The sequence below is a fragment of the Anopheles bellator genome, chromosome 1, assembly GCF_943735745.2.
Source record: "Anopheles bellator chromosome 1, idAnoBellAS_SP24_06.2, whole genome shotgun sequence".
NCBI classification, from domain to species: Eukaryota; Metazoa; Arthropoda; class Insecta; order Diptera; family Culicidae; genus Anopheles; species Anopheles bellator.
Genome location: NC_071285.1, coordinates 40,158,825 through 40,185,899, shown reverse-complemented (window position 1 = coordinate 40,185,899; position 27,075 = coordinate 40,158,825). Strand labels below are relative to the sequence as shown.

Here is a 27,075-nt window from a genome sequence, read left to right as displayed (position 1 = left end):
TTCCTCTTTTTCGGCCGTCCCAATGCATAATAGGAAACGATATGCCGTTAACAATAAGGTGGCGAAAGGCTCGGAAGTGAGATACAAATCCTGAGCCTACCTTCGGAGCCCTCGCACCTTTGGAACACCATTCGAGCACAACAGATCATTGCAAATGTAGGTTCCAGCCACCGGCCACTTTGCAAAATAGAGCCACGCCACTGACACAGACATTTTGTAGAATAAAGCACACGCGTGTGGCAGTAATATTCGGGTCGGTCCTTTTCGAGGGTCACAAAACTTATCTCAACACACTTCGAACCAAATCGTTACGGCCGTGTGTTTCAACCGAAGGGAAAGCGAATGGCATCTTAACCTGCTTGTCTTACACTAAAATAAATAATTTACACACCCAGGATCGACTGGACCAACTCGAAAGCAACATCGAAACGAAACGAACACGTGTTACCGTGGCCCACCACTTAGCAGTTTTACAGTGTACGTCGACAGCATACCTCGGCTCTCGACTTGGACATCACAAAATGGTCGTTATCTGAGACGAGCCAGATACGTAGCTGCCGCCATCGCCGATCAAGTTCTGCAGGTGCTGCTGCGGCAGATGGTGGTACTGCTGATAGTGTAGCTGCTGGTGTATGTGCTGGTGGTGGTGGTGCTGGGAGTGCACGTGCGGCTGCTGATGCGTCGCGCCGGAAATGCACGTAATGCGCTCGGGAGTGATGTCCTCGAAGTCGCTGTTACTGCCGCTGGTGGTGCGATGGTAGTGGTACGAGGTGGAGGAGCGCTCCGTCCGTCGATCGCCAGCCGCAGCGCCGCCCGCACCACCACTGCCCGCGCTGCGATGGCTCGAGGAGTAGCTGGCCACCCGGCCTATCGAGCTACGGCCGTCTTTCGACGTGACCGTGCCACCGACGGTGCCCTGGTGATGGTGGCCGGCCCCGGCCATACCTCCCGATTGCTAGGTGTGAGTGGAGTGCGAGTGGGCCACCGAGATGGAGGTGGTCATCGCGAACGGTCCCTCCTCCTTGCGGCGCTTGTCGAGCGAGTCGTACAACGGGAACTCACAGCACAGGATAAACTTGAGGGCCCGCGGCACTTCGGAGTAGATGGCGGGCGGGATCGGGATGAGCGGCGACGTGCACGCCTTGTATTTCCGGTACTCGAGATCACTGGAAGAGGCAGCAAAACGGGATTAAGAGAGACAGGGAATTACAACACCCCATTTTTTTTAAACCGATTACAAGAAAACACTCCAACATTGGCAACACTAACACGGTCACTTCGGTGGGCCATTCCAACTCGCTTCCGGGTCCTTGTCATTTCAAGTGGTTCCAGTTTTTGTCCACTCACCGTTTATCGCCATTTATCGTGGCTCCAGTTCCGGCAAACCGCCAGCGATTAGCGTGACCGAAACCCGGGAGCTGTTACGGCGCGGCATAAAAACGACATTTACGGCATTCGATTGGCGTCCGACACGCAACCGCACGTCCAAAGCAAATGCTCGTTTAATGTGTATTGCTTTGCGCGTTTTTTTTTTCGGCGCTCACTTCCTTTTCGGACCTTCGTCGTCGATCGTGATGTACCTTGATTCGGTTTAGTTCCGACCGTTTCATCGAAAACGTGTCCTGATCGGAAGTGGCCTTCCGAGCCACACTTTCGCGCTTTTCCGACGGCCATTAATTTAAATTCTTTCCCGCGGCCCCATTGTTGGTTGGCGCCAGCAAAACGAGTTTCAATTATTGGCCAAGCTGGTCCGAGTGGGCCCCGGATGGATTGGTTCGGCTAGCTTAGTTCATTATTATGCCGCGGGTTGGCGCGCGTGGATGACAAATTGAATTAATTTAACATTTCAACGGCCACCGATTGTCGTTCGATTTTTGGAGGGAGAACGGCGTTGGGCGAAAAAATGACCACATAAATCACTTGTCACAGTCGCCGGGGTTTGGGGCAACAGTGACAGCGGCGGCGACCGGCGAGAACCGGTCGCAGACGGTTTGGCGCCTTCATTAGCCCTTTTTGGAATTAATTTGTGTTGAGCTCGAAATTATCTGTTGACACGACGGGACGGCCCCAAAACGGATAACGGCATTCCGAAGGAACCTCCCTCGTCACAAAACGCTTCGCCGACGCTTTGAATATTCAGCATCGGAATTCATTTTTTCTATGATCACCAAAAGCGTGGCCTTGAATGTTGGGTGGGCCACCCCGGAGGGGAGGGAAAAGAAAGACATACTTACTCTCGGTACTTTTCGTCGGCCGAACGCTCCCGCACCGGGATGCCGGACAGAAATAGGATAATGAGGGTCGTGAAGATCGGCGACATGATAGCGACCCACTCGATGCCCTCGATGACGTTCAACGAGATGACGAATATGCCCCACCAGATAACGATCTCGCCGAAGTAGTTCGGATGCCGGGACATCCTCCAGAGCCCTGAAACGGAACACGTGGTCGCAGCGAGAGAGAGAGAGAGAGAGAGAGAGAGCCACTGATTAATGTGCTGCCTAAATGTAGGGTCAAAAGTGTGGCAAAAGGATACTTCATTCGATCACGGCGAAGAAATTCGAACCCAACGAGCGTCCAATAATCGAGAGCACACGGGGTTAACTGACACTTTGGCCCGACCCGCATCGAGGATTGAATGAGATTTTGTGAAAAGACGGATCTCTGGTGGGAGTCTTTTTAAAGGAGACCGAACCTTCGCCCGTTCCAAGGCATCTTGCCTGTCGTCGAAAGTTTTGTGCCAACCGAAATAGTGGGCCGGCTCTTTCCGGTCGTAGAGAAAGAGATAGCCCGGACAAAGAGAGAGGGAGAAAGTGTATAAATTTGTGTAATGAAATACCGTGGAGCGCGAAGGCAATGTGCCATAAAATTCAATAAACGTCACACGGCCCACGTGCCATCGACGTGCTCGAATTGGTCGTTTGCCAGCGCCAGCGCAAGGTGAAGAAACGCAAGGCTCCAAACTGTGCCATTTTCGAGTGTCCCGTGATGAGGTGGCTTGCGCTTTGTTTGGGGATGACAACAAAAAAATGGCGGTCCAATAATGTTATCTCAGTGTCGTATTTTGCTCGAAAACTTTCCGGGCCGCGAGGCGTCTTCGTGGATCCGTTTCGGTTTTTTATAAACTCGGTTCTGCCCCGTTGCTTTTTGCTCATTTTCGAAGCTTGTCTATATCCCATTTTTAGCGCGTGGCAATTAAGCAATAATCGTATTTAAAGCGAAGGCGCGAATCAAATAAAGTTTGTTTCGTGTGACAAACTTAAAGTCTTTAAAATTCCATTCTAGCAGAGTTCACAGTTCCGTAAAAGAAGGCGACCGGGGCACAGGTTTTGTGGGCAGTCCTTGCTTCAAAACCGTACACTCCGATAGTGGCCACTGGGGTGGGCAGTTTTCCGCTTTCCATTGTCCCGAAGAGGGAGTGCTTCATTTTTACGTTTGGTGAATGAAATAGTTATTATGTGCCACTTGGGCATAACGTAACTGTTGTTGGCATCCAGTTCTCCGTTCTCCGAATGCTTTCCATCGTGCCGTTGCACGTGACTGCAGTGCTTCACAAAAGGTGAAAGATGAGACGTCAAAAAGAGAAAGCATAAAGGACCTCTGTGGGGTCGCTTCGCAGTGAATGTAATTTAACAAAACGAGTTTTGCGCCATGATCCTCGCTCCTCGGGTCCTGGGTGTGTGTGCTCATACGCGCCCACACTTCAAAAGAACGAGCTGCCGCCGCCGCCGCCGCCGCCGCCGCCGCCGGAGCCGCCGGCGGCCCGTCATTTAATTATCCTTTTTGCCCGCAGGGTCCCGGGCACTGTCCCATTAGCGCAGTCGTTTCACACGCTCGAGTGGAAAATTAGATAGTTGAAAAATAAATAAATAAACGGGCCCCGGGTCCGATGGGAAAGCAACAAACGAAGGAACGGTGGGTCAGGGATCCGTACTTAGTGAAGGGCTCTTTGAGTGAACTGAGCCGCTAGGCGGCTGCTCTGCTTCGCCTGTTGCTGGAGGTCTGAGAAGATGCACTTTTCAATTCGAGCAATGAAGGACGACACTTTTCTTCGACACAGAACTCAGAACCACGGAGTGATGGACTACTGGGGTGTTCGATAAAGTTCGTAGCCTCGATAACACAGGGCACTGCTGGGAGTCCAATTATATAGGTACACTCTTCAAATGAACGTATGTGAAGTTTCATTTCAATCGGTCACTTAATTCTTTTTTACAAGCCATTTAGTATCGACGTGTCACGGTATTTTTTACAACGAAAAAAATCAAGTATCGTGCAGTGATTGAATTTTTATTTTTGAAAGGTTTAAAAGCAATGGAGATTCATGAACGAATGTCAAAAGTGTATAAGGAGTCGTCACGTTTAATTTGCTGGTTAAAAGGGGTGTTTTTGAGTTTAAATGTGGTCGTACTAGCCTTCAAGACGATCCATGTCAAAAACGTCAAAAAGCAGATGCAACACCTGAAATCGTAAAAAATCAGGATATCGTATTGGAAAACCGTTGAATCACTGAAAAAGATTTAATAGAAGGCCTAGCCATCTCATTGAGCAGTTTAATGAATTTTTTGACTGAAATTTTTGGTTCCTAAAAGCTGTTTGCTATCGATGAGACTTGGGTCTATCACCATGATTCTGAATTAAAATAAGAGGCAAGGAGTGGTGTCAAGCTTTTTCATCGGTTCCGAAACGAGTTCGTCCAAAACGATGTTAGCATCAGTTTTGTGCGATGCGAATGATATTTTGTTGGGGAATTACATGACAACTGGTAAAACAATAAATTTAGATTATTGTTATAACATTCTAGACCTGCTGAAAGTGAAAATTTGTGAAAAAACGCGGTTTGCAGAAGAAAACATCCTTTACCATCAAAGCAATGCACCCTGTCAAGAGAGTATTTTGAAAATGGCAAAAATCCATGAATTAAAGTTCGAATTGTTGGAATATTCACCATATTTACCAGATTTGGCCCCTAGCGACTTCCATCTGTTTTCAGACCCACAAAAATCATGCGTGAAAAGCGTTTTCCATCAAATTATGACGTCATAACAGTTGTAGAAGCGTATTTTGAAGTCTTTCCAGATTATCAACTCAGGGAAGAAATTTATAAATTGGAATCTCTTTGAAACAAGTGTATCGATGTTCAGGAAGGCTATATTGATTAATGAAGTGTATTTCAAACCATAAAAATGTATTTTTCTTGTCGAGGCTACGAACTTATTGAACAGCCTAGTAGTTTATTCCATTGTGCAGACGGAGGAAAAGAAAGTTGAGTGTTTTTACTTTTTGATGTTGCGTTAAGCGTTGAAAAACTTCAGCAATTCATCGGGCTCAGTTACTCGCCCAGGTCGCAACTGGAGTGCCGTCGGCAAACAAACTATAGTTTTGATTTATGCCCATCCCCAGGATGTCAGGACGAATTCCAAGCGGCTTCGGAACCGCTCGGCAACGGTTTTCATGAAAGAATCGACCGATCACTGTCACCGACGGTTCGCAGAAAGGATCCGGAATAAGAATCGTTCTATAATTTTTTGTAACCATTCACCGGCTCTGTTATCGTTCTCCTTCTCACCCTTGACCTTTTGGCTGCCCTTTCCGGAAGTACACAGGGAATGGATCGAATGTTTCCACCTTGCTAGCCACCCGCACGTCATTGATCAGTTTCACTCGTCAACAATGCGGGGCAGAAGACAAAAAAACCTGTACACACACAGCAATTGTTGTCGGAAAAGGCGCTGAAGCTGACCTCACCGCCACGCCACAGTAATCCCCACTGACGTCACGGGAAGTGAATGATTTATTTCAGGCTCGTAGCGTCCTCGCTGGCCTCGCTTCTGCTGGGGCGGGGCTCCGATGGCAACCGGTGGCCAGAAGCAGAAGGAGCCAAGGGATTGCCTTCTGACACTTGACATCCGAGCGAATTGGGTAACCGAATGCACGGGACAGCCTCTCTCCCGGCGGTGGTGGTGGCGGTGACATTTGCCCTTCACCGCAATTGCGAATTTACAGCCCAACCTGACACCGGCCCGTGCTGGAACGCAGACGGCGGTTGGCGTGTTACACGATTGTGCAACCGCAACGCAGTGTTGTGCGTTCCACGCGACGTCAAGGAGAAATGGAGGCGCCTGGTCGGCCGATGGAGGCGCATGGTGGTTCACGACGACAGCAAACAATTATTCACTGGGCTTAGGTTGCGTAACTTTTCGTATCACATTCTGTATCCGGAACCAGCGTGGAGTGCACATTAACGCTCTTATGTATCGTGTCATCGCCACTGCTGGAGGAAAGGGCCAATTTGGATGGATTATCGTCGTTCGCGTAAAACGATACGATACATCTTCGAACCGGAGAGTTACCGGCCTCGGAAGTTTACGTTGCCGGCAGCCACTGGGACCAATTTCAGGGCATTATTAATGCAATAATTAGTTTCCACCCCCGACAGTCGGTGGGTGCGGTACGCGAGCGTGTGATTGACTGCATACACCAGCATTCCTAGTCCTTGACGGCCGGCAATTTAATAATAAAATGCTTCCCTCTCGCGAGCACGCAAAATGACGCGCAGCACCACAAAACCGTGACACGCGGCACACGTGGAACGTGATCGTGAAAACATCGAAACTCAATTACGGTGTCAGTCGCCGCAGGATGGATGGCTACTTGAGTGATGACCGGTGCCGCACAGGTCCTGCGCCGGCAGCGTTTGTTTACTATGAAGCGAATAATTAATGGGCCAATCAGTAAGCTATACGGACCGAAAATGATTTGTTTCGCAAATTTGCCTTTCTCTCGAGGTGTTGTTGTGTCCCAGTAATGGATCGTACCCAGGGTAGAGCCATTCAACGGGGATTCATTTACACAATAACACTGTTCCGAATGATAGGGAATTTATTAAATGTAGCGTGTTCTGTTTACTTTGTCTGAGTTAGCAGAAAACAAAATGAATTTTGAATAATGAATATGTCAATGTATGAATATTAGTAATGAATACAGAATACTTAACCTTTCACCACACTTTTCTTAAATGCTTTAAGTTAATAAGATGAAAAGAATGTAACATTTGTAAAACATTTACATATAGAAGACATGCCTCAGAACGACATGAACGCTTGAAGGTCTCAATCTGATGGCATCTACAGGACCTTAGATTAATTATTTGCATTCAAACAATATTCATCACCAGTCAACTCTAATCTCGGAAAATATTATTAATGAAGCTTAACATAGCCCCGAATGATAGTTCAAATAAACAAGACATAAAAATGACGCGTAAATTTGATCGGAAACCATCGCGGTGAATAAAATCGGTGTATAAAATCAAGATTTTACGAGCTTAAACCAAACAACTCTCCGGATGTCCATCACACCGCCAGAGTAAATATTATGGCGCATCACTGGCTAATTAGGAATTTTTGTTTGTTCCCCAGATTCCACCCAGGTCGGAAGCGAGATTCATCGCACACTGAAAACCGGTGGACGACACTTTTGTCTAGCCAGTAGCCCCTGCCACCAACATTAAATGGACGTTATTTTCGATCGTTTCCCGTTTCAATCGAATCCCCATCGAACCGAACGAGCGAAAGTAAACACGAGCGTTCAGATCCATTTATCACCAGGTTTCGGGATCGGAATCCCAACCCAGTCCCGGTTCGCAGCGGATGATATACGACACGAACGACGGCCCGGGTGTGTGGACAGACCACCACCATGTTCGGTGGTCAAAAACACGGTGCCCCCACCAAAGCAGCTGGCGTACAAATTCCAGAACGGGGAGAAAAAGAAAAAAGGAAACGAACAAGAAAAACGTTTTGATTCCAAGCTCGAGCTGCAAAGGGGGGCGGCGGTGGCTGAACCGAAACCAGATGTTCCGAATCGTCCCGAGGCGGCCACCTTGTACGCCATGTTGGCATCACGCCCACCGTGGCGGACGGACACTGTTTTCTGCTTGCCCGTTCGTGAAATGCATTTCGGAATTGGATGCAGTCGATTCGCACTGGACACATACACGACGCCACGTGATCCGATTAGTGTAGGAAATTCGGACGGCCACCGGCAAGACACGTGTTGTTCACGGGGAGCTCATATTGCATCATAACCGGTTTCGGGGGGTCCATGCAGGCTCTGGCCATTTATCGAGTGCTTTCCGGGGTGATGGATTGCACCGTAAACGGTTTCTATTTACACCGAAACAAATCGATGTCGGTCGGTATCGAGCACGATTCGACTGCACCGGAACCGGGGACGGTGGGGGGGGGGGGGGTCCATAAATCATAGAATCCACCGTCCGAATGGCTTCAAATTTATGTAATGGGCTCCGAGTGTCCTGTGTGTGGGCGGGGTTTCTAATTGGTTGCCTAACTGTGGTTGCGCGTCAGCTTAAGAACGCCGGCTGCCGGCCATCCGCCGTTTGCCGAACCCTTTTATTTCAATTAAGACCTCAAGCGGGCTCTAATGGCTTCCGGAGTAGGGCCGGACTTGGCTCGGTTCTTAGCCAAATCGAAAAACGAAGCAGTAATTGCATTGTGCAGCTTCGATTGGAATTCGGCTTCGTTGGCAGCTTTTAATGCAATTTCGAGCGGCCATTGCGTGCACGGGAGAAAATGCGAAACGGAGCACTTTATAATAGTCGTCAGCCCGCGTTGCCATCAGCCATTCCACTTAAAATTCCCATTACCGTAATGATGCTGGTCGCGATCCCCCTGTCTCGCTGTACTCCTTCTCGTGTCCTTCGCTTTTAATGCACCGATGTGTTTGTTGTTATGCGATGGCTTTTGTTGTGCGCCGTACACTGTTCTTCCGTACGCCGTTTGAGGTCCCTGGAGTTCGACAGGCTAGGGATGTGAGAACTGAAACCACATTACATAGTAACCTGGCGCGGAGCTGGGGCGCTTAACTTGTTTGCCAACATTAAATACGCTCCAGCAGAACAAAACACATTTCCCCATTGTAGAGCAGGTTTGGCCTATTGTACAGCACTTTCTAAAGGACTTTGATTTACTTCCAGGGAGCTGCCTGCTAGAGGGTTGCATTAGTTGGGAGCATCCATACTATTAAAGGAACGCGAAAATCCGAATTATGTACGGCTTTCGGATTATTAATTGCCAATTTGAAACATCAAACGATTCCAGCAAACAAAGCTTCTTAACACGCCTTAAGGTATGCAATAAGCTGTCACCTTTTGTCCTCCTTCTGTTATTAGCAGAAGTCAAGTCCCAGAGGTCGTTTTCAAAACCAAATTTAAATACATGCATAGCACGACGGATTCTAAAACCTGATTCCGATTCCAACGGATTGTGGTACGATGAGTCAACTATTTGCTGTTGCACTGCACCGACCTCAGCGAAGCACTAGTCAAATACTGGCCCGGTGCTGTGGTCCCCACGAAGTCCACCGGCTAGTATCCGTCGGCCGCCGATTCGATGTCTCGATCGACATTATCCTCTTCGTTAAATCTCTAAACTTGCTCGTTAGTGTCAACTTCGGGTCGATAAGCTTCTTAAGCTGCGAGACCGGTCCGAGCTGTGGGCCATCGAACGTAAACTATCGCACGTACGCCTCGTCCTCCCGAGACTCCTTCTTCCACTTTGCCAAAGCGCCAAAGGTCGAGTATTGGTTGCACGTAAGCCCGACCGCGGCTTCCCATCACTTGATGTGCTTCACATGTTGGCTTTTAAATTGATTTGTTGATCTATCGACATGCGGAGAAGAGGCCAACGCGTGGCTCTGGCGACATCACGCCCGTCGATCGATTGATTCGTTGTTGTGCCACGGAACTGGCCACGGTCGCAAAGTTTTCCTTTTTTGTATCGATCAACCGCACAGAAGTCTTCTTTTATTTTCGTTCATCGCTTAGCCCTTCAATAGACTTACAAAACACTTGCCACGTGTCGTATTTTACTTGCGTATGAAGTACCTCCGCGCGGACAAAGTAATCGCGGTTGCGATATTGATTGATACACATTTGATTGACTCCTTTTTTTGTGGTGCTAGCAAATAATTTAACAATTTAATCCCTTCCAGCTTGGGCAAACACATTCGGTTTCGCGCATACGAAACGGGTTTTCGCCATTTTTTTTCCTGCTTTGTCAGTCACCCAATCTTCAGGCCCACAAAAAGCACGGGCTCCGTGTCGCTCGGGACAGCGAGCGACACATTCGTATCACGGCCGTCACCGGTAATCCGATTAGTATGCGAAATGGCACCGAAATGGGTAAATATTGATCCACCAGAAACAGCCGGCAAAAAGAGCTAATAAAATATCATCTAAATACGACCAACCGAAACGTCCGCCACCCTGGTGGGTTGACAGTGCCAACCTCGTGGGCTGTGGGACATAAAGTAAGCATCGGGGAGCATTACGGACCTGATATTTGTGCCCGCGCCGCCCAATGTTTGTTTCGCCTGTCGCCGGAACGGAAGGCTTCCGTGCATGGTACGGCACAGCGTGATAGGATATTTCGGCTTCGGTAGGTGGGCTCGGTTAAAGCTCAGGATTTATGCACCATCCGGTGACGAGTCCGAAGGCCTCCTTTTCGTGTTGTCGTCTCTTCTTCTGCTGGTCGGTGAGCTTAGGTATCTCGTTAAGATCATCCCGCCCGGGATTCTGGATATCTCGGGAGGCATCCGGTCGAGAAAGAAGGTCTGATAGTGAGGTGTCTCCAATTATGTGGTAGTATTGGCCCGCTCGTAGAACTCATCTGAAACAGTGATGTCGTATTATCGTCGACCATGGCAAGTGTTGCTAGCAAGCTGAACATCGGTTCACAGTCATGTTTTCCGTGCTTCGCTGATCAGAACACGACGAGCTGATCTCGTTTCTACGAAGGCTGATTGCGGTTTGTTAAAACTCAAGATTGAGTTCGAGCCAGTCCCCTGGGCGTGTAGCGAGATGGAGCTCTCATTGGGAACTTTGTAATGAAGTTTTCAGCTTTCATTTTTTCCGATCATTTAATGGCTCAACATTCTGACTCTTTTCATTTCGGTGAGTTACCGACGGAGCTAAACGTATATCAAAATGAATAAACAGAAAACAATAGGCCTGTCCTTAATTCTTCATTAGTCATTTGAATGTCAAACAAAATGTCTGCAGAAATACGCAATGTAATACTTCTCCACTGTAAAAGTCTAAAACGTTGTCAAAGAAGCGGAAAAATGTGGGAAATTCAAGGTGAAAATGCTGTTATGCTAGTGAACGCCAAGGCTGCGTTGGTTCGATTCGCTTCCGGGTATTTGCAATGTCAAAATCAATCTGCCAATCACTGAAAAAGCTGATGTAACATCACAACTTGTGGAGCAGAACGCAAGGGCATGCAACCTTTCCGAAGATAGCTTAGGTATTACACAAAAACCGCATGACAGCATAGGGCTATATTTGGAATACATCATCTGAAAAAGCAGCATTTTCAAACATGATCGATTTTTGAGGTGTCACATGAGCTGACGGAACAGAAATTCATTAACCAAATTAGCGAAACTCACCATCAGTGAAACGCTGTCGAAACGTAATGAAATCGAACCATTTCGGCAGCGATTCGCGAACCCGATTGCGAACTGTTTTGAGGACTTAATAGGTAAAAAAGGAACGGAATGTGTTTGGGTAGATTCATAGCATAAATCATACAGTGCACCGTCTAAACATCACACATCACAAACCTCTGTTAGTGATTTAAAATTACCGTATTTTTCCGTGTATAACGCGCACTTTTTTCCCAATTTTTTTAGCTCTAAAATCTGGGTGCGCGTTATACAAGGGGAGTAAAAATTTTGTCTCCTCCAAACATACAAATGTGCCCTTTTAGGTACATATTCTATGGTATTATTGAATAAATTATGAAATGAAACACTTGTTAGGAATATAATTATCCATAAAATATCGTTATTAAGTCATGGCATGGAGTTAAAACAGAAGTTGTTGTGAAATCATTTAAAAAATGTGGAAATCAGCATGGATCTGAAGATGTTGCAATTTATGAGGACTCTTCAGAGAGTGAGAATGAGGAGTACAGTGAAGAGCAATTAGAGAATATCAATTTCTCAGACAGCAGCGAATATGAGTTTGAAGATCATTACGAAATATAAAATACTAGTATGTCTTTTGCAATGTATACGCATTTTATCTTTAGTCTACTTTAGAATATTTATAGAGTATTTAGAGTAATATATTATTATCATTTGGTATTTGTTGGATATCACATATCTGAAAAATGTGAAGTAAAAAACTTTTTTTCCATTTTCGGTCTCGTAAAATATGGGTGCGCGTTATACACGGGTGCGCGTTATACACGGAAAAATACGGTAACTAAAATGATTGAATAGTATAGCTACCTGTAAAGTAGCGTATGGTCGTAGGTAATAAAGGACAATATGACATCAATTTAAATTGATTTCCAGTAAAATAATATTTTTGTTTAAGAAACAACCAAAACCACAAGAAATAGCTTTTTAGTACAACCGAAATTTCCTCAAATATCCAGTTTAACCAAACTTTTCTGACTTAGTGGAATTAGTTGATGGAGTAACCAAGCTTTTCAAAATGTTGTTCTTCTGTCGTGAATGAAACCGGTACGTAGGCTCATTGAAACAATAAATTATATCTTTAAGTGTTTAAGACAATGTTGACACAACAACTCTAATACTTTTTGAATAAAATCTGTTGAAGCTGAAATTGAAATGCTCAAATTGTTAAGCAAAAAATCAATCATAGACGACCCTACAACGACGGTGGCGTTCAGCACGTGCCCACGATGCACGATGGAGCAATGATGGCTCGATGGCGAATTAAATTGATCGATTGCGTGTGGCCAAAATGAAATGCCCAAAATACAAACTCATCAGTCAACTGTGAGCGACGCACGGCGTACGACGTGCCCCTTTGCGCGCCGCGCTGGTAGTTCATTTTGCAAATTGGTCACATTTGCCCATTTCCGGGCCCGCGAAAATTGGCATACGCACGGCGCTGTGTGCGTTAGCGTGTGCCCCCAAAAACGGAACCTTCTGCCTCCTGGTCTTCTGGGACATGCCGTCCCCTCCCTCGGTTTTCCCCCTTTCCGTTACTAAAATAACCATTTCCCGGAACATTGAACGGTGTTGAATGTTATTAAAATTCACGCACATTTCATGTCACGCCGAGCGGCGCGAGCATAACCCGACCAAACGACAGTAATGCCGTAATAAAATAAAGCACCCTTCAACACACCAGTCACTTCGTCCCCGATCCGAACGTCCCCGGATGAACGATGGCCCGGGTGAAATGTGACGAAACTTTAAAACATTAATCGTCCTCGCCGGAACGCCTCGCCCGTACGGTCTGACGGAAGACTCGACGACCCGACGACCTTATGAGGTGGTGCACGGAGGTCGTGGTCGCGGGCAAAGAAGTACTTCTTAAGCTCCCTGCCGGGTGGCTAGAAGGACTAGAGCCGCCGAGTGTCGTTTAGATCCAGACCAGACCGCCATTGGCATGCTAATGTAGCCAAGTCCTGTGGATGGTTACACGTGGAACTGTGTCCTGCGTGACGCGACCAACCCATTGAGGCGCCGAATCGTGAGGGTAATATATTAAAATTTGTCAAAAATCGCCTTGCGCTTGATGAGCGTGACCTGAACCGTTAAGAGTCGTTTGCCGAGCAACGTGCTGTGCATAGTCCCGCTGTTAATAGGAAGAACCTCCAGAGATACTGCCGGCCCATGTCGACAGAAAGGGAGCTTTTAATGTCCCCATCAGAGCCCGGCACTAACTCCGATCGACGGCTGCACTCATTTGGTGTTTTTCCTCGACGAGTGCCCGTCCTTCGGTGCTGTGCGCCACCATGGAAGCTTATGGTTGCGACCAAGAAGATTAATGTCCTCACCAGGAGAAAAAGAGAGAGCGCGAAAGAAAGAGAGAGAGATCGAAAAAATGGGACAGAAAGGCAACCAGTGACAGTTTCTCGGCCGCTCGAAGGACATCGGAGCCGGCGAAGGCGACTGAAAGCGGTTGCCACGCAGGACACGGCGTGCAACATTAAACCGAAGGTCACACGGAAGAACCTCAGTCGCCGTGTCCGTGCAGAGTAATGGACGGTATTAAGGGTGTACTCAACCGTCGATCCCTCCCCCGGAATGTCCTTGGCGTGGCGGGTGCGATAAGTTGACAAAGTCCGACCAGACCGACTGACATCGCCATCACCATCATCATCATCTGCCAGTAGCACTGGAGCATAAAAAGCGTGGCCCGAGATTAGGTGGCCCGCGCCCGTTCAGCTGAAGGTTTCATTTAATTTCTTTCGAAACTTCCCACGAAGGGAAAACTGGAAAAGAAGAAGGAATTAGCGATCGCGCACACTTACCATCGTTGCAGAACTTGCCCTGATTGATCGGGTCCTGGCGGAAGGAGAACTTCTGCAGATCGGCGTACGTTTCCGCCAGCAGGCCCGTAATGAACATGCCGGTCCCGGCCGAGTCGAGGGTCGTCATCGTTTTCGGTGCTTTCGGGAACGAGTGACGGGGCGAGTTGATGATGATGACGGGCAGCGACACGACAAACACCCACACGGCCTGCCGGGAGACACAGAGTGAAAGAGAGAGAGAGAGAGAACATTAATGGGGATGGTGGGCAAAGCGGAGACGTCATTAGCGTTAATTAGTTTGAAATCCGCCACCAGTGGGAGCGTTCGATGGGAAGCGTTATGATTTAAGTGCATTGAAAAGGAAAATTAATTTCACACAAACCGAACGGCGTAAATCAGTCGACAAATGTGTTACAAACTTCAGACACTTCGTTTCGCGGCCCGAGGATTTCATAGACGATTGGTTCCTTGCCCGGAACGTGATCAAATTGTTCGTTCGGTAGACGCGTTTCAAAAAGTTCTTAAAATTGGCCCATATGGAAACTTTCTACAAACGGAGCGAAGCGTTTCGAATCCGGCAAATGGGGTGCGGAGCTGTTTCGCATCATAATTGGCAGAGCCATCATTATGTACAGCGGAGTCGGAATCGTAACATAACGCTCAGGTGTTTCGATTCCGCTTTCTTTAATGGAAGAAGCAGAAGCTTATGGTCCCGTTATTGGCTAGATAAATTGCAGGTTTATTAAAGTTTGACCGTTTTCACTGTAACGACGCAATTGAAAGGTAAAAATATGGTACAATCCTTTGCAACGTATGTAAAAGAATATAAGCTGCCTCATATTAGGAAGGCCGAAGCAAACGAGAGAAAAATTTGTCACAAACACAAACTTACAGTTAAATAGTTTGATTGAGTTTCAGTTTCGATTGAGTTCGGTTGAGCATCGCGAAAATAAGTGTAGCTGAGGTTGGAAGCTTGAAGTTTTCAGTTTTTCATATCGATTCCCTTTGTTTTGCTCGGTAATAAAGCAATTAGAATAGATTTAGTTATTTATAAGTGAATAAAACTTGTTTTTACATGTTTTCATATTCGAAAAGCAACATTGAATGCGGTGAAGAATTCACACGCTTGTATGGTGGCAAAAACAAAAAGAAAGATGGCAAAAATTACAAGATATTCCTTTCCGTGCATAGTCTATACAATGTAGATAAATCTGTCCTTGTTTTCTGAAAAAATGACGCACCTAACTAAACCCAATTTAGAAAAACAATTGTATTTTATTATCGGCATGCCTTGAAACTTCGCTTATTTTGAGAAACGCAACTAAAGAAAGAACAAGTCTTATTGGTGATGATTTTACAGTACAACAGGATCTTATGATGATATCAACGTTTTGAGCCAACCATTGAGAACATTTGGCCATTCATAAAGCTTGGAGTATGCGAGAAGACCGCACTTAACTTAACAGTATAAGCAATATTACTTAAAACAATCTGGACTATAATAATACCTAAGGACTGTCAGAAGGACCGCATGACAAATTCATGATGTTTGGCAATATTGTCTGAATGGTATGCGGATACTATATTTGTTTCCCACTAGGTGGAATTCAGCTTTTCCCAAGGTTTAAAAATTATCTTCCAATGGGTAAAATTTTTGCTTTGTATAAACCATCCCCAAATACAGCGAAACTATCATTTACACAACCTATGCAATGTTTTTGATTGATTTTTGATTAACTAAAGTAAATTTTCCACCTTCGTTTTTTGTAAAGTCTTTTGCTTTCTTGCACTAAACTTATTTTCACTTTCCACTGTAGATATTCCATCTGTCTGAAACATATTGCGACATGATTAAGAGCATTCATGTTCAATCTCAAAATCGACATCATGGTTTCGTTAAATGGGTTGACAAAATTTATTTTGCAAACGCTTAATTTGCACTATTTGAACTGAACTGAACTAAAACTGACTGAACAGAATAGCCAATTGTTTTTTCAAACAGTTAATCTAAACATTCAACTGTACTTTTGGGTAGAGGTACTGTGATATAATCTCTCTAATAAGTTCCAATCAATAGTTTTTCATGATAAAATATGTCCCTTTGCGGTCCTTATACAAAGCTGCGTATGGTCGAATTCCTGGACTGACGAACCTATCAATATTCGAAACGAAACGAGAGGATATTGTAGAATGAAAAACCCCAAACAAAAAGTTCCTTTGTGCTTTGCAAAAATAAATAACGTGATTCGTAGGTGCATTGTCCATTGGGTGGCGAGCCGTGACAAACCGTGGCAGGATGTAACACTTTCCGCGAAAAGTAAACACAAGCTAAGCGATAGTGCCATAATATTATCCGCCCGGGCCGTTTATGCTACTAATCTAGATAGTATAAAAAGGAGGTCAAAGGTGGGGCACATTAAAAGAAAAACCGGACCCTCCGCAGGGCAGCGGTATCGTTCGTTTGGAGTAATCTAATTACACACCAGCGCGTAACGTTCGCGCTGCACGTAGCCCATTAAGCCGTACATCAGCGGGCGCCAGCAATTTTAGTTCCTGCCGGTGCATTGGTGCATCACCAACAGAAAACTGCAAACCGCCATTAACCGGAGCCCGGGCCGGGCCGTTGGTGGACCATTTATTTCACCACGCCAACCACCAAGGCCTCGACTCGGCTGCCTAATGGAAGAAGCGAACGGGCCACCGGGCCACAGTTTGCATTAAAATCAACATTCCGCTCCGGAGGATCGGTGCATCGGTGGCTCGATACAATCATAAACCGACCCGTTGCACCCGGGTGTGTGCCTTCTCGATTCAACGGACTTTCTCCCAGCGCCAAAGATATATGTGGAATACGCCGGCGAAGATAGGAGAGTACACACATTTCACGATTAGCACGCACGCATGGCGAAGCCCGGTGTTTCTAGCGAGTAATTACCCACGATCCGGCCTAGCGGACCTAGGTCGGTGAAACATTATTTATGCTCCCGTCCTGAGCCACGTGGCCCTGGCGTGACCGAACCGGTGTAGCGCAATCGAGCACACCATCACACGCGGTACGGCGGAAGCACACTATCGCTATGTAGTTCCCGGTACTTCATTTGCATAAACCGAAATACCTTCCCGCGTGTTCGATGGTGCTTCACATTCTCCGGAACGGGGCCCCAGGTCGACGAATATCGCCACTTGTTGGCGACGGTCCTGCCGATCCTGAGTCGCCGGCACCGGACGCTACAAATCAGTGAAATTAAGGAATCGTAACAAACGGGCCAGCGCAATAATTTATGACACGGCAAATGGTCAGCGATGTTTCGGGACCGACCGACCGGTGGGGGCGGGGCGCCACAGTGTTGTGGCTCCGTTTTGTGAGGTGTTTTGGGTTTTTTCCTGGGCATTTCCGGGTCCCGAGTTTGAGCCGCGCGCAGTTAATTGGACCAGATTCCACCGGTACCCAGTGCCCAGTGTTTTCCGAAGCTGTTCGTATCTGAACGATCGGAAAGCAACAGGGAAGGGGCGTAGAATTTTCACAACGACGGAAACAATGTTTCGATTCCCAACCTTAAGGCGGATGCCAGCGGCGTGCTTTGCGTTACCCCATAGTCATAGGGGAGTGATAGTTAATTTTAATTTGTAATGGTGTTTGATACGGATTTTTATTTCTCAATTTACTCCGCAGAACCTTTTATTGTTAAACAATTTCCACAAACCGTTGAAGGATTTTAAGATTTTATTTTTCAAACTAACAACGATTTTATTATACGTTCAATTGGCATTCGAAGAAAATTTGCCTTTCATGTGAAAAAATTTGGAAAAGAATTAAGAAATCCAATTCGCGAGATACGTTGAACTAAAGATATCGGAATAATTGGATTGGCCGTGAATGGTACATAATTTTTAATGAAATTTTCAATGGTTTGAAAAAAAATGTGCGGTTTAAAAAACCACACATTAATGTGGGTTTTCCGCCTCCGTATTTATCGTATATTTTCATTCACAGTCATCACCATCATACCTCTTAAATTGTGTGTCCTTTAATTGCCTCTTTTATTTACTTTCACAGTTTCCAAATCCTAATTCCAATACGTGTCCGAATTAGGTTCTTTCATACAGTTACACGGTACAAATTCCATAAACTACACCAAACAAAGTTTCGAACACTAAAAGTAATTCGTCCGAAGGCCAAACATTTGTCTACCATCTATCGCAGCAAATATGCCCAAAGAGCCCGAGGACCGACCTAGCAACAAACATCGCTGAATATTCAGATTTCAGATATTACACATTTTCCCGCCATCCGCCATGCACCGGAAGGGCAAAATGCAAATGTGCCGCTTACAATGTATCGTCGCCGTTTGTTGTTGGTTGGTGCATGGGCAAAATCCTTGCGTATTGATCGAATTCGACCGATAAGGAAAGGTTCCATTCGAGATGGACTTTTCGCACATCTGACCTTTTTCGGAAAGTCGGATGCATTGCATCACAAAAAGGACACGTCAGGAACCGCTCGGCGATTGAGGGGGTCGACAAACCGGGCAGCTACGTATCGGTACGGGAGCATAGAACGATGGACAACCTAAACGTTTGTTTCGTCTTGTTGTGGAATGGAATTAAATATTGCATTTGCTGAATATCGATCAGTTCGTGGTTTTAATTTCGAATGTCTAGCTATTCAGACTCCTGGAGCGGTTCAGGAATTGTCCCGGTTCTTGGAACAGTTTTGAAGGGAGTGCCTAACATTGTGTTACGTTCACGAACGACCATCGACCGTCCCACAACATGGTGCTACATTCGTACAACATTCTCCGTCACCGAAAATAAAGAATCGCGCATTTACAAATTGCGGACCTGCGGATGGGTAGCGGACCGTCCACATATCTCACCTCGGCGCCAACATAACTGTCACATAAAACGCTCCATTGCACCGACGGCAGCTTTCCTCCTCGCGGGACTCACCTGGAACGTCCAGAACACGGCGAACCGGATCACGTTGCGCCGATTGTCCTCGAACTGCTTGTCGCGTCCGATTTTCACGATCCGATAGAGCAGATAGCCCGAGAGCCGGGCGCCCCACAGGCACACGAACACCGTCACCATCAGCTGGCGGCTGTCGTAGGGCTGCGAAGAAAGAGAGAGAAGAAAGGAAAAAATGGAGTCTAAGATCAGATTCCGGTTCCGGTTCGGTGCCGTAAAAGGATTACGTATGGTGCAGGAATTAAATGACCTGTCGAGGGCGCCCAAAGGGCAGTTGATAGTGACTCGTGGGATGGAGGCTACTCCTTGCGCGGGACATCCCTGCCCCCCTGGAGGTTCCGGCCGTGCGTTGTTATCGTCTCGAGATGGAGGCACGCGGCACGATGCTTAATGTTCCATTAGCAATTCGGGCACTCAGCACATTTGATCCGCAGCTTACGAGGATGAATTTAATAAAGCCGCCGTTATCCCGACCCCGACCGGAATGTCACGAAAAAATGGGGTAATAAAAACCGGGATAACCGGGAAATGTGCGAATGTTTGATAACGTCCTGATCCCCCGCTGCCTCTTGCTCTCTCTCCTCTCTTTCTCTTGCTGCTGCTGCCCAAAAACTGAAACTGACGATCGATGCAACTTTTTATGGTCCTGCGGCCTTCGGCCTTCGGGAAGATTATGGGGCGGAAGTCAACTTCCCCTGCAAGGCTTCCCACGGGAGGAGCACGGGAAGTAGCCACCCTGACGACAGACAGCATGGCTCCATGGTACGCAGTGGGCGTACCACTCTTTTGGCCTCCTGCCGCTGGAGGCCGCTCGACGGTGGCGTCGTCTTCGGGAAAACACCAAGGCAAACGACCGGCTCCAGCTACGGGATGCCATGCCATTATGTTAATCAAGGATAAAATGTTAGTTCAGTGCTCTCAACACAACCACGCACATACACAGAAAAACAAACACATACGCACGCCCGACGCAGGCGACGCGCGAAGTGACGCGCTACACGCCGAAACATTCGGCACATCTCTAGTGGAGTGAAAGTGTCAATAAATTCCACTTCGAGCGATGAGTGAGAGCAAAGGACCGCAGACGAATGGGAATGAGTTTTCTAACACTTCTTTGGGCGGCGGTGGTGGAGGCGAACCTCGCGCGAATCTAATATTTATGAACGCTTCGTGCGAATGTGTGATTATTATGCTCACGTCTCGCCACGCCACGCACGACGTCTCGTGTTATTTACGGCCTTTGCGTTGAGGTGAAGTGGCGTAAAGTGCTTGCGTCGCAATGCTTCTGTTCTGTTCCGTCATCAAGTTGACGTCGCTTCAGTTTACGATCCGATCATACAATAGAGGATCTAATTGTTCGGTTGAATAGAAACATGTTCAATAGCTGTTAATGCTGATGGGTTCTAGCTTTTAGGTTGTAGCAATCAGTTCTCAACCGTAATTTATAATTTAAAGCAAAGTAAGTGGTCGTCGTTAAAGACGAGTCAAGAGCACTGCTGTGAAGCTGTGGGTTTACCAGATCTGGATAGTATTGAGATTTTTAGGCTACGCTTTTGAAAATGAGCTAAATGAGCCAAAATCTATGTCCTAAACAACCTGGCCAAACAGCAACTTGGTGAGCCGAGCTAGCCCGGGATATGGTTATTCTGGTAGGCTAACAGCTTAATATTTTTCGATGGTTAAAAATTCATTCGAAAGGTTCATTCATTACATTAATGTATAAAATACAATTTTAGTTGCCGCAAATTGGGAAATATGGAAAATAATTAAATGAAAATGGAAAAAATAAATAAATGAACCTTTTGAATAAATGTTCAAGCATCGAAAAGCATGTATTAAGTCAATTTAATACATACGGCCCGGTCCGTTTTTCTACGAATTAAAAAAAAAACAACTCGATCGAACCACAAGGAATCAACGTTTATTTTGAGCTGTTATTAGTACAGTAGAGGACTTTCTCTAATATGACAACCGATCTCTTACACGGAGACAAGATCTGCTAAGGTAAATGTTGTAAATATGTCTTAGGCACTTTTGCATTTCATAAAAAAAATACAACTTGCCAGAATGTGTAGACCTGCTGTAGACGCTAACAACAACAAACTTGAGCGCCATAAATCTTTGAACGGTTGGAGAAAGAAAATTAAAATAACCAAACAGACCAGTTGGCTTCTTTCGGCTACCTTTTGCCTCGGTGGGAAACGCACTTCCTATGCAGAGGCTTCGTGTTGTGAATGGAATTCAAAAAAGGATGTCAATCAAAGGATTATAAAGGGAAAAGGGCAACATTATGATTGGCCCCACATAAGGTCTCTTTTTATCGTTTTTCCATGTTGAATATTGAGTCTTTCAGAGAAACCGATCTTATTTCATAGAGGACCGCAGCCAAATCAACACCTGAGATATTCTTGGCCACCGTTGCGTTACAAGGTACGACCTGGTCCCTAAGTTCAGCACAGCTCAACTCGTTCGGAGTCTATATTTTTGATAGAGAGACAAACGGCTGTAGACGAAGTTCAACTACGGAATTCGGTACTAAAAGTTCCGCAACAACAACAAAACGAGGAGAATCCTTAAGACACATGACATGGCGCAGACACGAAACTTAATTATCCCACTGCACAAGCAACCAAAGCGGCGAGTACGACAACCAGACTGAAATGATTAACATCGGTCCGGAAAGTTTGGCTCCACAAATTGCAATTATCCTTTCGCGGAGCCGCTCCTTGCGTTGTTGTCAAACTTGTCCGTGAACCTCCGGAGCCACATTCAACAAACAATCACTCCGTCGCTTTCATTTGTTTTCGCGAAAGAAACGCGAACGAAAGTGCGTCCGTGCTTCAACCGGACTCAACTCGTTTCGAGTGTTGGCCAACTTTTATGCTCGGCGACGGCAACCCGAACACAACTTCCAACAGTGCGGAGCGGAGTGAACTTTCAGGTCCACGGAGAAGTCGGTCCACCCCGTTTGTATGTATTTGCTGCGCCAAAGAAAAGAAACACTTCACACCCGTCAGCCAGCCAGCCAGCCAGCCATCGTTAAAATACGGTTCCAGTGTTATCCTTACACCTGGCGGATGCGCCAGACACTCTCCAACCGTGTCCGTGGCGGTCAACTCTCTTCTTGTAAGCTAAAAAGAAGAGTTTCTGCTTCTGCCGTCGGCCATTCTCAGTTTTTGCCAAACTTTGGCCAAACATTGCACGACCCGGCGCGACGGCGACTTAGCAACGCGCGGTGTGTTCCACGTTTGTGCGGTGCAAATTAATCAGCAAATCGACCGATGGAAGACAGGCTACGGTTTACATCACTGGCGCTATGATTTATTACCGACTTCCTGTCGGTGAACCGGCAGAACGGTCGCTGTTCGCTGGTTGCTCTGTGGTTTGTGTTGGTGGCGCAGGGAATACCCGTCCCGGTATTTCGGTTTTAATTAAAAGAAAACTCAGTGCATCTTGCGTACGGAGTCGTTGAGCACTGAGTACACATTTTGGTGTGAACAAAACGTCCACCTTCCTATCGCTCGAGTGGTTCTTACGGAAAGCCGCTCGCGCGGAGTGTCTTTTAAAACCCGATGACCGTTTTTTTATCTCCTTCCTCTTGCCGGTGATTTTAAGACACCATAAACCAAGCTCTTTTCGTTTGGAACATAAGCTCCACATAGCCTCCAATTCCAGCCAGCCCGTAAAACGTCGGGCACACCGGAACAGAAATTGAAATAATTTCTGTAAATCAAATCCACCGGAAATCCACCGGGCGCCCGAATGCGCTGGCTGTACGCCGGTGTACGTATGGCGGGCCAGCCATAAAGCGGAGCACACTAATCTTGACTCATTGGAGGACACCCCCCCGAAATCCGCAAAAAACGGAATCAAAAAAGCCCAGAATTATGGAGGCAAATTGAATGTTTACGAGCGCGCCGGGCCACACCGGAAAGCGGGAGGAAGCGGAAAGCGCAGGAAAATGGCAACGTGCCTGAAAAGTGTCTCCGTCGGGCGGGAGAGGGCTGGAAGCAGGCTTTAAGGATAATGGACTCCGGGAGTCAACTTCCGAAGCGGTGGCAACTTAGCCGTTGAATGTTTTGCCACCGCACCACAGACTTCACGAACTGACTTCGTTCGGTTTTCTCCGTACATTAGGCGCGGGCCGCCTCCGTGCCGTGCCCCTGGATACTGATTAGTCAGGACACTTTGGCGTCCGTTCAGCCGTCACGTCAATCAGTAGCCGACTCATCGTGCAGCTCAAATTACAACCGAAGAACTGCTTGCGTGCAGCCTCATCGCTGCCGTTCGTGTCCGGGATGCCAAACAACTAAGACCAAGACTCGGAAGGGTTGCCACACGAAAGGCTGCACGCAAATATCGCTCCTTGCGCGAGGTTTCGAGCGAACCATCAGACGTGATTTAGGAGTTTCGTAGGCACTCTCACTCTGGTCAAAAGTTTCTCATCGGTGTTGGCCCTACGGCAACCCTCGACTGCATTCGTGACACGCGCATCATCGCATCTGTTGCACACCGTGCTCGAGGAGTTCGAGCCAAATCACGAACCGAATCATTATAAGGTCGGTGTCGTGTCAGTTTCAAAAAGTAGTAGCGTAAGGCACTGGAGTCCACCGGATATGCGAGGGGGTTGATTATAGGGTCGATGGACAAACAAACATTTGTTGATTATAGGTGTCCAACAAAAGTCCTTCGAACGATAGGTTATAGAAAGTGAAATGAGATGATCAATTGGATTCGCGGATGGTAAAATTTATATGATGACGTAAGCAATGCCACTTAAACGGACTAAGTTTTGGTTTAATAAATTAAGGAATATTAAATACTGTTGGGGCTTAGAAATTTTGCCCAAATCAAGACCACATTTTGACATTGCTTAAGGAAATTGTTCAACAAGTGAACAGATGAAGAGTGTTCCGAACCTAGACAGTTTGGGACGTATCTTATTCTAACGAAAGGAAGTGTCAACATAAGCAACATAAATGGTATTTACGTTACGATGATTGATTAATCGATGTTGTTGTATAAATAAAGGACTGAAAATTCCTCATCAACACCTATCAAAACAGTAAATAATTGCCTAATAATCCAATAATTGATTGGATAACTTTACTCAACCTTTCGCTCAAAATAAGACAAAGACTCTTCTTGGCTTCTATCCAATTGGAAAGCTGTTAAGTTTTCCAATCTCCCAAATTTGTTCGAATATCTCATAATTAATTAAATCATAATCGTATGTACATTCCAGGAGGGTTTCGTAACATTTAATTATCATGAGTACCTTTTCAATCAAATGTTTGGATTAACTTATGTTAAAACAGACAAAAAAGGTTGCCAAAGGGAAGCGCAAATATCGTGTGGCAATGAACCAAATGAACCCCAAAAATAATGGTCATTTGATTTACATCACTATCTCCACACAGGAGTGTCGTTGATCGGTCCCGGATTAATCCAACCGAACAAAATCAGCATAATTGCAACTTAAGGTGTAGTTTGAAAACGATTTTCTTATCTGTAATCGGACGGTCACCGGCACTGGTCGCTAGCTGACGCGGATGACCGGAAGTAGGTAAGTTTTTGTGGCAATATTGACTCAGTTTCGGAACATTCATCCCGGGTGACGGCGATCCGGCATCTCAGACGCATCCCAGACACATCTTAGGCAAGCCCGGAGACCCGGTCCCATCCCGCGAAGTAGCGAAGAAGCAGGGGTTAAAAGTAAATCTTCTTTTCAGGTGGCTCCCGGGCTGTGTGAATGGAAGGCGCAAATTAAAATGTAACAAGAGAACAAGAGGCAGACAACGACGAACGCTTGTTTTCAATGCCATTAGGCGCGGTGGCGAAGGGAAGCCGCTTGGTCCAATCGTGTGTGCCACTCCGGCGGTGGACCACCCCGGCAAGAGGATGGTCTCGGGTTCTTCCAACAGAACACCCGGGTCGACTTGTTTGGCCCACGCTAAAAGTAGCATCCGTACCGGATCCGGACCACGAACGACTCCATGATCAACCCGGTCCACGGGAACACGGCGAGGATATAAAATAACATCCTGGCCCCTTGAAAGGACGAAGTGATATTAGAAAACAAGACGGGTGTTCAGCGGGCAAAGCAAACACTCCGGAGCCTTCCACAGAGCAGAGCGATAGAGAGCGCCTTCGTAATCCAATAAAATCCCAATTCTTCATGCTGCTACATAGCCACTCGACGTCGGGCGGTGGGTGGCCGGGCGTACAGTTCGTGTGTTTGTTCATACGTAAATGAGCATCGTCGTCGTCTGCGCTGGGGCTTTGGACCCGTTCGTGCGTCGCGGCGGGAAACTACAAAGTTGAAGGGTCCCACGTTTTATCCACACAAACAAAACCGGACGAAAAATCCACGCCGTGTCCTTGGGGTGGAACATCTTTTTTGTGGCCCCTCTTTTCTGTTGCCCAATAATCACCCCCGGGGAAAAGTTTCGTCCGTCGGCCCGCGAGCCGAATGGAAGGCTCGTTTGGGTTGTTTTGTTCCTATTCCAGCCCGAAATGGAGGCCAACTCCTTGCTCGTCGCACGATATGATTGATGAGCGGTGCGAATGGGAACGGTAAACGAGCCGCGTGTCACCCGGCAGTGCCCAGTGCCGGCCCGTGGCACGAACCGGCACTAAGGACCAACCTTTCAAGGGTCCAAAATCGTGCACATCGTGCCCGCTCGTCAAGAGGGAGGCGCCCCCGGTGGTGCTAGGAAGCCATGCCATTGTTGGTCGGAGGTCGTCATTGGGATGGGCCACCGAAAAGGACAACTCAAGAGAAAGGAGCCGCCTCGCAATGGATGAGTGGATGAATTTCCGGCTTAAGGACCTCCTCTCGTCGGCTGAATGTGTCTGTGTGTGCCGGCGCATTCCGTGTGGTATGCTCAGTTTCGCCGGCATTTTACATTCGTTTTTTATGCTTCTCCCGATTTGTCCACCATTTTGTGTCATCTTCAGCAAGAGCGAGACCCCTTGAAGCGACTCACAAGAAGCAGTGGGTCCCGGGCACGGTGAGTGGGCAAATGTTCTTTTTTTTTTTGCTTGAATCGAACCCAACTACAGGCTCGAGGGAAGCGCTACAAGAAGGCGGCCACGTTGGACAGGTTTTATGTTCCGGATTGGGGTCAGAGCGGGCCACAAGAACCGGTACAACTTTCATAACCGTGTGTGCCGGGCGATGTATGTGCGAACAGCAGGGCAGGCTTTCAAGACGCTTGCCGTAAGCGGTTGACAGAGCGTCCGGGTTCCGGTTCGCTCGAAAGGTTTATGGTGCAGGATGTGCCACCGACATGTTTTGGAAGACAATTGGACTGACCCGAGGATCAAATGGGGTCTCCAGCACGTGGAGTCGGAAGCCTGCGACACCGAGGTCATAACTATGGTTTTATTGGCCGCTGGCTTCCGTTTGGTCCGAAATGCCTACGCGGGAGGAAGGCCTTTTTTACAAAGCTCCAGCCATTCCGGTCTTGACTGATGTCCGGTCCCGGATTTGGATGCCTCAAACTGAAGAAACATTTAAAATGAGCCCACCCCTGAATTGAGCCTCAAATTCTTTACGTTCCGTTTTCGTTTGGAAAGCTAATGGAATTACGTTCTTCCGGAGCTCAACATCGGCGGACGCAGTTTGAGAAAAATGCCTATCTTCGAACTGCTGACTGTCTATTGACATTGGACATTCGGTTTTGTTTGTCAAGAGAATCAACATCCCGTTTCGTAAATTGGGTCGTATCGAGCCGCTGGCCTGGGATTGTTTCGTCCGGCCATGATCCGACCCAACTCGAAG

General features: G+C 47.0%; 1 protein-coding gene across 1 annotated transcript in view; it reads right to left on the bottom strand.

Moving 5' to 3' along the window:
• Window positions 1-955: 955 nt before the first annotated feature.
• The window catches only part of LOC131208904 (uncharacterized), a 32,580-nt gene continuing 6,460 nt past the window's right edge, over window positions 956-27,075 (bottom strand). The window contains exons 2-5 of the mRNA XM_058201842.1: window positions 19,272-19,433; window positions 14,322-14,529; window positions 2,235-2,430; window positions 956-1,166 (exon numbers count right to left, since the gene is read on the bottom strand). Of these exons, the coding sequence (XP_058057825.1) occupies window positions 956-1,166; window positions 2,235-2,430; window positions 14,322-14,529; window positions 19,272-19,433 (777 nt within the window). The remainder of the gene's footprint in view (window positions 1,167-2,234; window positions 2,431-14,321; window positions 14,530-19,271; window positions 19,434-27,075) is intronic.